We start from the raw sequence: 12672 nt of genomic DNA, 5'->3' as shown, positions 1-12672 counted from the left end.
CTGGGCATGTTTAGCCTGGAGAGGAGAAGATTGAGGGGGAGACATGATAGCACTCTTCAAATACTTGAAAGGTTGTCACAGAGGAGGGACAGGATCTCTTCTCGATCCTCCCAGAGTGCAGGACACGGAATAATGGGCTCAAGTTACAGGAAGCCAGATTCTGGCTGGACATCAGGAAAAATGTCCTGTTAGAGCAGTATGACAATGGAACCAGTTACCTAGGGAGGTTGTAGGCTCTCCCACACTGGAGGCCTTCAAGAGGCAGCTGGACAACCATCTTGTCAGGTATGGTTTAGGGTGGATTCTTGCATTGAGCAGGGGTTTGGACTCGATGGCCTTGTAGGCCCCTTCCAACTCTACTTTTCTATGATTCTACTGCAGTGCCAGGCATCCCCTGGGTTGTCTTACACAGTGGTGGTGTTTTGCATGGGGTCCTTATGAAAGGTTTTCCATCACACACAATTGCCTGGGAGCATCTAATGCAGCAATTCTGGGGGTGCAGTTGGTTGGCAGTTGAAATGCCTGGAGGCCCAGGCAGAGTAGGCATCTGTGTTAGCGGCCCTGTGGGGTGCATGAGCTCTAGCAGCTCCCCACATTCGCAGGGGGGGGGCATGACTTCTGCATTAGATTGCAGGGAGTCCAGCGCTTGAACAGGTTATACTTAGACTAAGTAACATCATGCTTCTCCTTCCTCTACTCCCAAAAGACACAGAGGATAACAGGGAAAGGAAGGAGGGACAGATGGAGAGACACAGAATGGCATTAAGTGCGTTGCACGTAAGAGGAGCCCTACTGGATCACACCAAATGCCATGTGGTCCAGTACCCCATTTCCTGATGGATGTGTGCTATCTCCAGTATTCGAGGCAATATGCCTGTGTGCACCAGTTGCTGGGGAACATGGGTGGGAGGGTGCTGTTGCACCATGTCCTGCTTTGTTGGTCCCTGGCCGATGGCTGGATGGCCACTGTGTGAACAGAGTGCTGGACTAGATGGACCCTTGGCCTGATCCAGCATCAGGGCTCTTCTCATGTTCTTCTGTTCCCTCAGTGGCCAGCCACCGGGAAGCCCACAAGCAGGACATGAATGCAAAGTGCTCTGGCTTCCTGTTCATTTTAGCTGCCCCTTCATGCACGTTTTCCAGCTTTACAGTATTTGTCTTGCAAGGTGGTGTCGAGAACTCTACACAACATTCCAAGTGTAGCTACATCACAGATTAGTACCAGAGCGTTACGATGCTGGCAGTTTCGTTTTTTATCCCTTTCCTAACAAATCCTTAACATGGGATTTGCCTTTATCACAGCTGCCACACTAGGTCAGGGATTTTATTGGGTTATCACTTGAACCCCAAGATCTTTTCCCTGTTCAGTCACTGCCGGCTCAAACCACATCAGTGTATTTGTAAGGTTGGGATGTTTTTGCCCCAGTGTGCATCACGTTACACTTTCTTACATGAAACCACATTTGCCATTTCATTGCCCGTTCACCCACTTTGGAGAGATCCTTCTGGACTCTTTTGCAGTCCGCCTTGATTTTTTTAACCACTCTGAGTAATTTGGGATCACCTGGCCACTTCACTGCTCAGAACGGTTTCAGAACACCTGTACCAAGAGCTGCTTTGCCAGTGGCCACCCACCACGAGACACACGTCAGAAACAAAACCTCACACAGACGGCAGCGGTAGAAAAGGACGCTCTTCATTTCATATTCTCAGTTACAGACATAGCAACATCACATACAGCTTTCGTGCCACAGGGTGCACAACGAAGCAAAATGCAAGGACGGCGCTGGGGTGAAGGAGTCAGTGGCTCGTTCTTCGTCCCCGCAAGGAGAGGCTCTTGCTGTTGTGTACAATGTGACCTGGGGATGACGGAAGTGTTCTATGAGCAGGCAGAACCACAGCGTCCAGCCTACGGTCCACTTGGCACCGAGAGGAGGTTCAGTTTTGCAGAGATAAACCAATCCAATTCTGCTTGTGTGTAGCATGGGAAGGAGAATCACATACAGTAGGAGGCGGCAAGGAAGACGGCGCTTCGTAAGGCAAACCCGGGGCAGAGCAGCTACAATACGGTGGGAGCCCCCCACCCCACCCATCCCCACTAAAGCCCATCAAAGTACTAGGGGAAAGGGGGAGAAGAGATGGGTAGGCAAGGCAAGGGCAACGGAGGTGATCAGAGGGGTCAGGGGACCAGGTCCCCAGGGCATCTTGACCAAGCTCCGCCTCCACGGGTCGAGGGACTGAGTGGCAGAATTCCAAGAGTGGCTCCTTGCCACCTTCCCATCCCTCACAGCCATAGCTAGGGCACGGCTCCCTGCCCCGCGCTCACACTCCCGGGCCAGGAGAGGGAGACGCAGAGGGGGCGCTGAGCCTCCCTCATGATCTTATGGAGGCATTGCTTGGGAGGTCATGATCGGACTCCTCAGTTTCCTCGTTTGGGGCCGGTTCACTGTTCGGTACCGGAGTGAAAGCAGGAGACTTTCTGAAAGAAAAAAAGGGCGGGGGTCACATGGACACTGGGGCAGTGGGAAGGGGGAGAGGGTCTGGTGGGTGCCGAACACAAGGCCCGCGGGGCGGAGAAGCAACAGGTACCATAAGCAGGGCATTGCTGGCACGTAGGGGTTACTTGATAGCTACACTCGACACTGTGGAGGAACACAGAGAAATACTGGGGGGGGGGGGGAGAGGGATTCCTGGGGGTCTTGCCAGGCCCAGGGCTGCTTGGGGGTGAGGAGGGGGGCACGGCAAACATCCTCCCAGCCCAGCGCTGCTCTGAATTCATTGTCCCATAAGCTAGTGCAAAAGCCCAGCAGGTCAGCGATGCTTCTTTTGTCCGGTGGGAGTTCTCTTTCGACAGCGATTGCGTCTGTCAAAACTGCAACACCTTCTAGACACACATGGCACGAAACACAACTCCTGCAAGTCTGCAAGGGGGGGGGGGGTACAGCCAATCACTCAGAATCCAGGCCAAATCTGCCCCCCCCCCATGATGCACACACTCCCCTCCTCTACCCCAATGGGGGAAGAGAACTCACAAGCCCCCGTTGCCCTCACCCGTAGACCCCGCTGCCCTTCCCAAGGGTCTGAAAGCCACCCTGCCTCCCCTCTCCCTAGGAGGGCCACCTGCCAACACCCCCAGAAAGGGGCTCACCTGTCTCCAGACTGGGTGATGAGCCGGCGACAGGTCTCCATCTGCACATCCAGCCCGCGCTTCATGCTGCACATCTCCATGTACTCATGCAGGTGCCGGTTCATGTCGTTCTTTGCCGTTGCCAACTCCAGCTGGGCAAAAGAGGAGCAAGGGGGGGGGCACCTGGTGAGAGCCTCTGAGCCAGAACACTTTGCCGCTCTCAGGGCTGGCTCAAGCTGGATGGCTGCCCTAGGCAAGCCTCAATTTGTGCCCCACCTCTGACTTTTCGTTGGAGGGGAGGGGGGTTTCTTCTGAAGTTTCCCTTCATTACAATCTACCCAACCACCAGCCCCAGCAGCACACCTAGAAGCCAGCTCTTCGTGCTCCAGTGTGACCAAGAGACAGGATAGGGCCATGCCGGCCAGGCTTCTGCAGGGCTGGGGGCCACCAAAGACAAGAAGCACGTTTAGCCCCACCCCACTGGAGCGCCCCTTTACCTTCTCCCACAGCAGTCAATGGCTGCCATCCATTCCCTCGGGTAAAAGCGAAGCACTGCCCTTGGGGATTACGTTTGCCATCCACCTCGGAAGCTGGGAGGCCTCCTTCTTCCAGGCAGTCGTCACTGCTCCCTTTTATTACCAGGGTTCCCCCCACCCCACAACTGAACTCTAGCTTTGGTTATACAGAGCCAGGGGTTCACAACCTGTCTGGCCCCGAGGAGTACAGCCTGGGGCCACAGCTGGGCATGCATGCGCACAGGCACACACACAGAACTCCTGGGGCTGGGAGAGAGAGAGGCCAGCCCCGAGTGGCGTTGCTGCTGCTGCTGCGCCACCATGACTGGCACAAAAGCAGTGACGCTGATCGGGGCGGGGGAGACAAACGAGGGGGCGGCGGGGAGCGTGGGGGGCCGCACAACCCACCTCCAGGGCCTGCAAGTTGTGCACCCCTGCAAAGGATTGCTTTGGGTAGGAAAATATCTTGCCATTTACAAGGTTTGGGTTGGATCCAGATTTAGGTGCATCCAACTGGACTGGAGGAAAGAGACTTTCCCGGCTCCTCCTTCCCACAGCAGCCCCTCCTCCAGACCCCTGAAAATGCTATCAGAGGGTCAGGAATGGGGTGAGCAGTGATACGGGAGGAAGGGGGACCCCCCCAAAATGGGGCAGGGGCATGAGCAGAGGCCTTTCCCTCTGCAGCAGACAGATCCTGGACCCAAAGGCTTGTGGGCCCTCTCTCTTTCAGGGACTGTCTTTGTAATCCCGTGAACCCAGTCCCCTGCGAACATCTTTTCGCTCCTTATTTCAACAGACCCCCAGACATAGCTGGTAAACATCAGCCTCAAAACGTAACTTTTGGTAAAGTTTTGCTTTAAACCCCTGTATTCAAACATGGCTTCAGTGCCCAGCATTCTGAACTTTAGATACTCTAATACAGGCCACGATCTTTCTTACTCTCCATCTGGCCCTCTCTCCGGCACAGGGTGTTTCCTCATGTCTCTCTTCTCCTACCTCAATTTGGTCAATGGTCTCCTGGTATTCCTTTTCTCTGCTTTTGAAGAGCGACTCTGTGTCCTTGATCACTTTCTCCAAACTGTCATCAGGTTGCTGGCAGGGAAAACGGTGGTGCCCCAAGAGGAAAGAAAGAGAGCCGGTGCCGTCCATCAGAAAAAGAGGCCGCGGAAAGAACCAGCATCACTACATGACGGCTGAGGCAAAGGAGAGCGGAATGCAGGGCACCTTTTGAAAGCCTCACCTGGGAGCTCATAGGCCCAGGCCCAGCGAGTCCGGACGTTCCTGCTTTGAATCACTTCTCAGCCATGATCTCACTAGACGCCCTTAAGACACTCTCAGATTTAGTTGCAACACGGGGACAATAATACTCAACTAGCTTGCAGCGTTGTTGTAAAATAAATATGCAAAGTTTATATGAAGCCCTTCACACATTAAAATATGCTGTTGAATGATTTTTTTTAAAAAAAATCAGGTAATAATCTAGATCATGTGGAATATTTAATAGGTAAAGTTATTGTTTTGCCTTTCCTATCCTGCGCTTCAAAGGTGTGCCACTGAAATCAACTTTGAGGTTGTTTGTTTTATTCCCTAAATATAGGTACAGATTCCGAAACATCCAAACGTTCTTTGGATCATCATTCATGTAAGAAAGCTAAAGGTAGGGTGACCCTATGAAAAGTTGTATTGAAAAGGGAATTTCAGCAGGTGTCATTTGTATATATGGAGAACCTGGTGAAATTCCCTCTTCATCACAACAGTTAAAGTTACAGGAGCTCTGCCCTCTTTTAAATCTGGTCACTCTAGTATAGCTCCTGCACCTTTAACTGTTGTGATGAAAATGGAATTTCACCACATGCTGCAAATGACACCTTTTCATATGGTCACCCTACTAAAGGAAGCAAACTTAGTGGATCTGTGTAGAATCCATCCCTTTTTTACCAGGGAGCAGACCGACACAATGGACCTGTTCAGACAACATGCTAATCCATGGTTAGGCCGCTACACTTTTTGCAGCAAGTGGTTAGTGAGCATGTTTAAACCATGGTTATGGAGCCACCATGGTTAGGAGTGGTTCACACGACACACTAAGCCATAATATTTAGCTCAAAATGTTTAACTATCATAGAATCATATCATGGAATCATAGAAAAGTAGAGTTGGAAGGGGCCTATAAGGCCATCAAGTCCAAACCCCTGCTCAATGCAGGAATCCACCCTAAAGCATCCCTGACAGGTGGTTGTCCAGCTGCCTCTTGAAGGCCTCCAGTGTGGGAGAGCCCACAACCTCCCTAGGTAACTGGTTCCATTGTCGTACTGCTCTAACAGGACGTTTTTCCTGATGTCCAGCCAGAATCTGGCTTCCTGTAACTTGAGCCCATTATTCTGTGTCCTGCACTCTGGGAGGATCGAGAAGAGATCCTGGCCCTCCTCTGCATGACAACCTTTTAAGTATTTGAAGAGTGCTATCATGTCTCCCCTCAATCTTCTCTTCTACAAGCTAAACATGCCCAGTTCTTTCAGTCTCTCTTCATAGGGCTTTGTTTCCAGACCCCTGATCATCCTGGTTGCTCTCCTCTGGACACGCTCCAGCTTGTCTGCGTCCTACTTGAAGTGTGGAGCCCAGAACTGGACCCAATACTCTAGATGAGGCCTAACCAGGGCCGAATAGAGAGGAACCAGTACCTCGCGCGATTTGGAAGCTATACTTCTATTAATGCAGCCCAAAATAGCATTTGCCTTTCTTGCAGCCATATCGCACTGTTGGCTCATATTCAGCTTGCGATCTACAACAATTCCAAGATCCTTCTCGTTTGTAGTATTGCTGAGCCAAGTATCCCCCCCCCCATCTTGTAACTGTGCCTTTGGTTTCTATTTGGTTTCTAGATGTAGAACTTGGCATTTATCCCTATGAAATTTCATTCTGTGGTTTTCAGCCCAGCACTCCAGCCTATCAAGATCACTTTGAAGTTTGTTCCTGTCTTCCAGGGTTTTAGCATGTTGCCTGAACAGGGCCACTAGTAAGACAGGCACAGGGGCCCTGGCCAGCAAGGGGAGACAGACTTGGTTTCAGAGGAGGAGATTTTTCTGTACTTTGATGGGCATTGTTAAAGGAGTCAGATTTGTTTCCCTCCTTCCCTTTGTCCTAGGAACTCAGGGAAAGTGCAGCTGATGCCCTCCTATCCTTGCAACAGCCCTGTGGGATAAGTTAGGCTGAGAGTGAGAACAACGGGGCCAAGATCACCCAGTGGCTTCATGACTAGATGGGGACTTGGCCCCAGGTCTTGCTGGGCCTGCTCAAATACATTTGCCACTGCTGCATACCCATCACTAGGACTGACCGTGGATTCTACGATTCCATGCAAGCACATAAAAGTCAATGAAATTTGTATTGGCTGTAGAGTTTAGCATGCTGAGAGTTTCAGCTTCCATTTCAAAAACAAAAGCTGTAGCTTCTAGAGTAAGTAGTTGCACATTCAGGCTTCAAAACAGGTCTGAATAACTTGTGATCTATCGAACCAAACACAATGCACAAGTCGCTCAAGAAGCAATCTGATTTTTCCTACCTATTTATGTCTGGAGAAACAAGTCTGTCTGTCTCTCTCTCTCTCCATGTGTTTGTGTGTGTATACATCTGTGTGTCAGAGACAGAGAGAGAGAAGCAACTGGTAGGTCACAATATTCCCTTCACCGCCCTTCCCATGCCCTGTCATTTCCTCCAATAGCAGACTCGTGGTTGAGTTCCTATCAGTTTGGAAGCGAAATGGAGCCACCCAAAAACAAGGTAACAGCTTCTACACATTTATAGGGGAAGAAGGTATCCAGGAGTTTGTGAGTGGAACGGAAATGACATTAAAACCCCTTGCCAAAAGTGCCCTAGAAACAGTGACCTTACAGAATATTGACATCAGTTGAACCTAGAGGGTGTGTGTGGGAGTGTCTGGGAGGGAGGAGGGAGGTGGGGGAAACGCTTAAGAAACCAGAAATCGGGCACGATCCATTAATTAAAAGTATGGTTGAGAGCAGCCTGTGTCAACTGGGGGGGGGTGGGGGCAGGAAGGGAGGGAATCCGACTGCTTATCATAAGCAACCTGGAAGCCGGGCGTGGGGATGTCCTCTCCGTCTCCAGAATTCACACCCCCTTACATATACACATGGAATACTAAGATCTGGGGCTGGCAGCCCTCTAACCCAGCAGGGGAGGGGGCGAGGAAAGACCCCTGAACCTCTTCCCCACCCTCTCTGCATGGCCTGAACAGCACAACGAGGCTCTAAGCCAGACGGTCTGCAGCCACAAACAGGGCAGGGATACAGGGCAGTATTTAGTTTCTGGTCCCACCATAACAACCTTTCCCCACCTCGATGTTTTGGACTACGACTCCCAGCATTCCTGCCCATGCTGGCTGGGGCTGATAGGAGTTGAGATCCAACACATCTAAAGGTTACCAGGTGAGGGTAGCTGCCCTGTAATGCCAAGTAGAATTTGAATATCCTCAATGCTACCTAGGGAGGTTATGGGCTCTCCCACACGAGAGGCCTTCAAGAGGCAGCTGGACAACCATCTGTCAGGGATGCTTTAGGGTGGATTCCTGCACTGAGCAGGGGGTTGGACTCGATGGCCTTGTAGGCCCCTTCCAACTCTACGATTCTATGATATCTCATAGCATAACACAAGGCAAATTGTACTCCATTCTATAACGGAGAGTAGCAGAACAGCATCTGCTTTCCAAGAAGACAAGGCCTCTCTGGCATTGTGTGGCTTCAGCCTGGGGGGGGGGGGGGTGGGATCACAGAGCGTGAAGACCTGCTCCAAAGGGTGGGAGTTTGGCTCTTTCTCATCTCAGAATTTGAGCTTATCTGTTTTGGTTCTCTCGAGCGCAGAGCCATGCACGGGCTCTCAACACCAACCTCAAGGGAGCTGTCCAGAAATGAGCCAAAGAGCACCCTAAGCAGTGAGGGAAGAGCTCTTGCGGAAGGGGAGGGGAGGTGGCCAGAGGCGTTTGGAAGGCCAAGAAGCAGTGGCCCGTTACTGTCATGGGCTGGGCCCATGGTCCCTTTAAGAAAACATCTTTGCTTCATCCCGGGGAGAAGGAGGTGGGTTTCGTTGTGTCCAAAAAGGGAGTAGCAAGTTAAAATGCCAAGGCCACGTTTTGCGAGAAGCGCCTGGCATCTGATAAAGCCTCCCCAGGCTGGTACCCAGGAGGGGGGGGAGAGAGTAACAAGTTGCAGCTGTGCAACATCTGGGAGCATTCCCCCCTCCTTTCAGGTGAGGTGTGGGTTGCTAAGGGGTTTCAATTGGTCAGGGTGGGTCTGGTGACAAGGGGGTCCCAGAAAGAGATAAAAGCTTGGGCACCCAAGGGTCCGGCCTCTTTCCTGTGGGTGTCAGGAGTCCAGCGTGTGTGTGTGGTGAGCAGGAGCGGCCGGGCTGGGCTGGCTGGATGGCAGAAGCCCCACATGACCGCTGAGGGAAAGAGTCAGTTTGAGTGGTGTGGAGCCGAGTCGAAGTGAGCAACAAAGGTTGAGTTGCAGTGTTAAGTGTTTGTGATGATTTAGAATAGATTTGGGTACAAGTGGGCAAGGGACCTTGCCGGATTTACGGCTGGTGGGTGGTTAGCGGGGACTGAGTGCGAATCCAATTGGTTTGAGTGTGTAAAGGGGGAGTAGGAGGTATTGGTCCCTGCTGTCCTGAGTGTGTTATTCCTTTGTCCGTGTTTTCCCCCCAAACCTCTTACGTGTTACCTTAATGTGAGGACCCTTAAGGAAGTGTGTTTGTGTAAAGAATAAAAGTGTTTGTTCCCTATCTCCAACATGGTGTCGTTCCTTGAGAACCTAGACTCCCAAAGGGTTAAAAGCGGCAGTGAAGGGGCGTGTGTCTGGGCTGGTCAAGCCAGACCCCGCCCCCTTCTCTGGCTGGGGAATCGCTGAGTCAAGCCTGGCGGTTCCACCACAGTTACCTCTCCCTGTGCCTCTGCAGCAGCAATCGCGTAGCCAGAGAAATCCTCCCAGAGCAGCAGCGTTTCTTCCGTCTCCTCCCAGGTGAGGCTGTCACAGTCATCTTCAAAATCATACTCCCTCCTGAGGACATGAGAAGAGCATATCAGCAGGGAAAGGCTAGAAAGGCCCCCCTGGCAAGCCAGCATGCTGGGAACCGAGAGGAGCAGTGACGTTGCGATGTTCCTGTCTCCATGTCCTGCTGACACAAAGCGGGTGAAGGACAACGTTTCCAGCCACTTCTAGTTCTGGGATTGCCAGCTTTTGTATTCTCGGGACTGGAATGAACAGATCTCCCTCACAGGGACTCAGGCTACGTAATAGAGTTGGCTCTACCACGACGCCTTTACTTATGTGTGTGTGTGCGCGCATGTGTGCGTGTATCCAAATGCATGAATGTGACTCTTGAGGTCCCCTCATCAGGTGAACTGGCAGAGGTCTTTCAATTTTTGTTCAACACAAGCAAAAACTGAGAGCAAAAATGTGACCACATCCCGATTCAAGTTTAGTAGAGCCACTGAGGATCTTTGTGGAGGACGGACTGGCAATGCCTTACTGGCAATGCTTGGCCCCCCAGGTAGCTCATCTCTGCCCTCTGCCAAGAAGCCGGCCACACTCACAGCTGGTTCAGCATCCTTTGCATCTCCTCATTGATGCTCATGGCTGTGGTTTCATCCTCTTCCTCCTCTTCCAGTTTTTTGGAGGTCTCGCTCTCAGACAGGGAGGCATCCTCATCACTGACCAGCTTCCGCTCCCGCTTCCGCCCCACAGTAGCTGGGACCTTAATGGGAGACAAGTGCAGAGACTACAGAACGAGGTCGGGTTGGAGGTCAGAAGTGAGCGGGTGAGAAGAGATGTAGGGGCGAAATGAGATGGAGTAGGATGACATGGAGACAGAGAGAGAGAGAGAGAGAGAGAGAGAGAGAGAGAGAGAGAGAGAGAGAAAGTGTTGGGGGAGAGAGAGAGAGAGAAAGGGAGAGAGAGAAAGAGAGAGAGAGAGAAACACGGGCTTATTATGACCAGGTTAAAGATGGTGTGATGGCTAAAATGCAATTTTAGAAACCTCTATTTTTAAATTAAAAACTAAGCAGCTGAGGATGGAATCTGATGAGGGGTCCACAGTAAAGGAACTCAAATCACACACCAGAGATGGAGGTGAGAAGAAAGAGCAAGACAGAAATATTAAGTAAAGGGAGAAAAACGCCAGGGTTGACTGTTCAACGTTTTATTTTACAGAAAAGCTTCTAACTTGCATATTTTTTCCGGCTCAATGAAAAAAAACTAACCAACTGCTTCTATAGGGGAAGCAAGAGAAAGAAGAGTGAGCACAAGTGCAAGAGAGTGAGTAAGTGAAGAAGACAGAGAAAGAGAGAGAGAGAGAGAGAGAAAAGGGGGTGGGGAGGAGAGGGGAGAGACGGTGTTAGAGAGAGACACACCCACACGTTGCGCCATGGTCTCCCTTTCCAGCAGCTGCTCCCCTGGCAGGGCCCACCGAGACAGGCGAGGACTCTGGCTGGAGAGATGCTGTCGGCGCTCCCCTACTGCTTCACGGGGGCCATGCGGAGGCCGCCCTCAGACTCAAACACTGCCTGCCTGTTTCTCCCGTGGGACGGAGGTGAATTCATGGAATGAGGTTAGAGTGACAGGGTCGTTGGGCTTGGAAGGGGGGGCACGTCGTTTCCATTCTCCCGTGTGGTCCTCCCCCCCTCCCTTCCCCCGCCCCCCCAAGAGGGAAGGCCGCTTCTCACCTGAAACATTTTGATCATGTCCTCACAGTTCCGCTGCTGGGCCACGTCGCACAGTTTGGCTGTGATGTCGATGCGCCGGCAAATGTCCATGTCCACTTTCATGGCCTTCTCTTGGATCTTGGTATCTAGCTCAGTAAGGTTCTGGCCCAGCACAAAGTAAAGGAAGAGGTGGGAATTTGAGAAGGCCCCTTTGAAGCTCCCAGGGCAGAGGACACTACTTTGAGATCTCAGGTTAAGCACGGGGCAGAGCCACTGGAGGCTGGTGGCTCCAATGTCAGTGAGATCATAGAATCATAGAATACCCTATTTCTTCGATTCTAAGATGCACTTCCCCCCCCCCCCCCCATATAAACATCTCTAAAAATGGGGTGCGTCTTAGAATTGCAGGTGTGTCTTAGGTTTTATTTCCCTGTTGGTGGTACTGAAATTAGTGTGCGTCTTACAATCGATGGTGTCTTACAATCGAAGAAATACGGTAGCAGAGTTGGAAGGGGCCTACAAGGCCATCGAGTCCAACCCCCTGCTCAATGCAGGAATCCACCCTAAAGCATATAGGATGCAGAATCGCTCCGGGTTTCTGTCAGAACCAGCCAGAATTCTGAAGTTGCTATCTGAGGTAGCTCCTTCAGAATTCTGACTGAAACCCAGAATGGATCCACCACCCCACTGGCATCAAAGCCACCAGCCTTCACTAGGATGAATAGGGATCTCTGCTAGGTCCCATATTTCATCGGCACTAGGGTGCCCTTCGTGTATCATGCCAGACTGGCTGGCCCTGAAATTAGGCGGCAGGCGCACGCGCGCACACCGGGAGCAGAATAGGTACTCACATTGCTCATCAGACTCTTGAAAACGACCAGCTCTGCTTTTAGCTGCTCCACCTTCATAGCAAGCTCTTCCTGACACGCTTCTGCCTCCTGGGCTTCCTAGTTGAGTTAGACATACAGGTCAGGACTGGAAGACAGGCAGGACCAGGGTGCAGGGAGGTAGAAGGAAAGGGACGGTCCTCACCTCATGTAGCTCGCTCACGCGGTCTTGCAGCTGAACACGCAACGTGTACTCCTCTTCCCACCTGGCGAGACACAGAGAGCAAAGGACGTGGCCACAGGTGTTACAGCAGACTCTGCTGGGGCTCAGAAGGAGCCCTCCCTCCCTCCCTCCCTCTGTTGAAAGGCCCCCCTGGCACAAGCAGCTTTAGCTGGATCCGTGCTATACAAGAGGAACTGGCACAGAAGCCGGGGCACCCCCAGGAATGACAGCTGGGAGGCTCAGCCACACAGGCTCAACTCGGCTTG

General features: G+C 51.8%; 1 protein-coding gene across 3 annotated transcripts in view; it reads right to left on the bottom strand.

The window, feature by feature from the left end:
- Positions 1–1678: 1678 nt before the first annotated feature.
- The window catches only part of IFFO1 (intermediate filament family orphan 1), a 28550-nt gene continuing 17556 nt past the window's right edge, over positions 1679–12672 (bottom strand). The window contains exons 2-9 of one of the 3 annotated variants that reach the window (XM_063128980.1): positions 12389–12449; positions 12208–12303; positions 11378–11518; positions 10250–10434; positions 9593–9713; positions 4639–4734; positions 3149–3279; positions 1679–2479 (exon numbers count right to left, since the gene is read on the bottom strand). In XM_063128980.1, coding sequence (XP_062985050.1) covers positions 2374–2479; positions 3149–3279; positions 4639–4734; positions 9593–9713; positions 10250–10434; positions 11378–11518; positions 12208–12303; positions 12389–12449 — 937 coding nt within the window. In that variant the 3' untranslated portion in view covers positions 1679–2373. Of the gene's footprint in view, positions 2480–2676; positions 2922–3148; positions 3280–4638; positions 4735–9592; positions 9714–10249; positions 10435–11377; positions 11519–12207; positions 12304–12388; positions 12450–12672 lie in introns of those variants that run through there. The other 2 variants (XM_063128981.1, XM_063128982.1) reach the window with 2 other exon arrangements.

Source organism: Elgaria multicarinata, chromosome 6, assembly GCF_023053635.1.
Source record: "Elgaria multicarinata webbii isolate HBS135686 ecotype San Diego chromosome 6, rElgMul1.1.pri, whole genome shotgun sequence".
Taxonomy (NCBI): domain Eukaryota; kingdom Metazoa; phylum Chordata; class Lepidosauria; order Squamata; family Anguidae; genus Elgaria; species Elgaria multicarinata.
The sequence above is the reverse complement of the archived record's forward strand: the minus strand, read 5'-3'. Positions and strand labels throughout refer to the sequence as shown.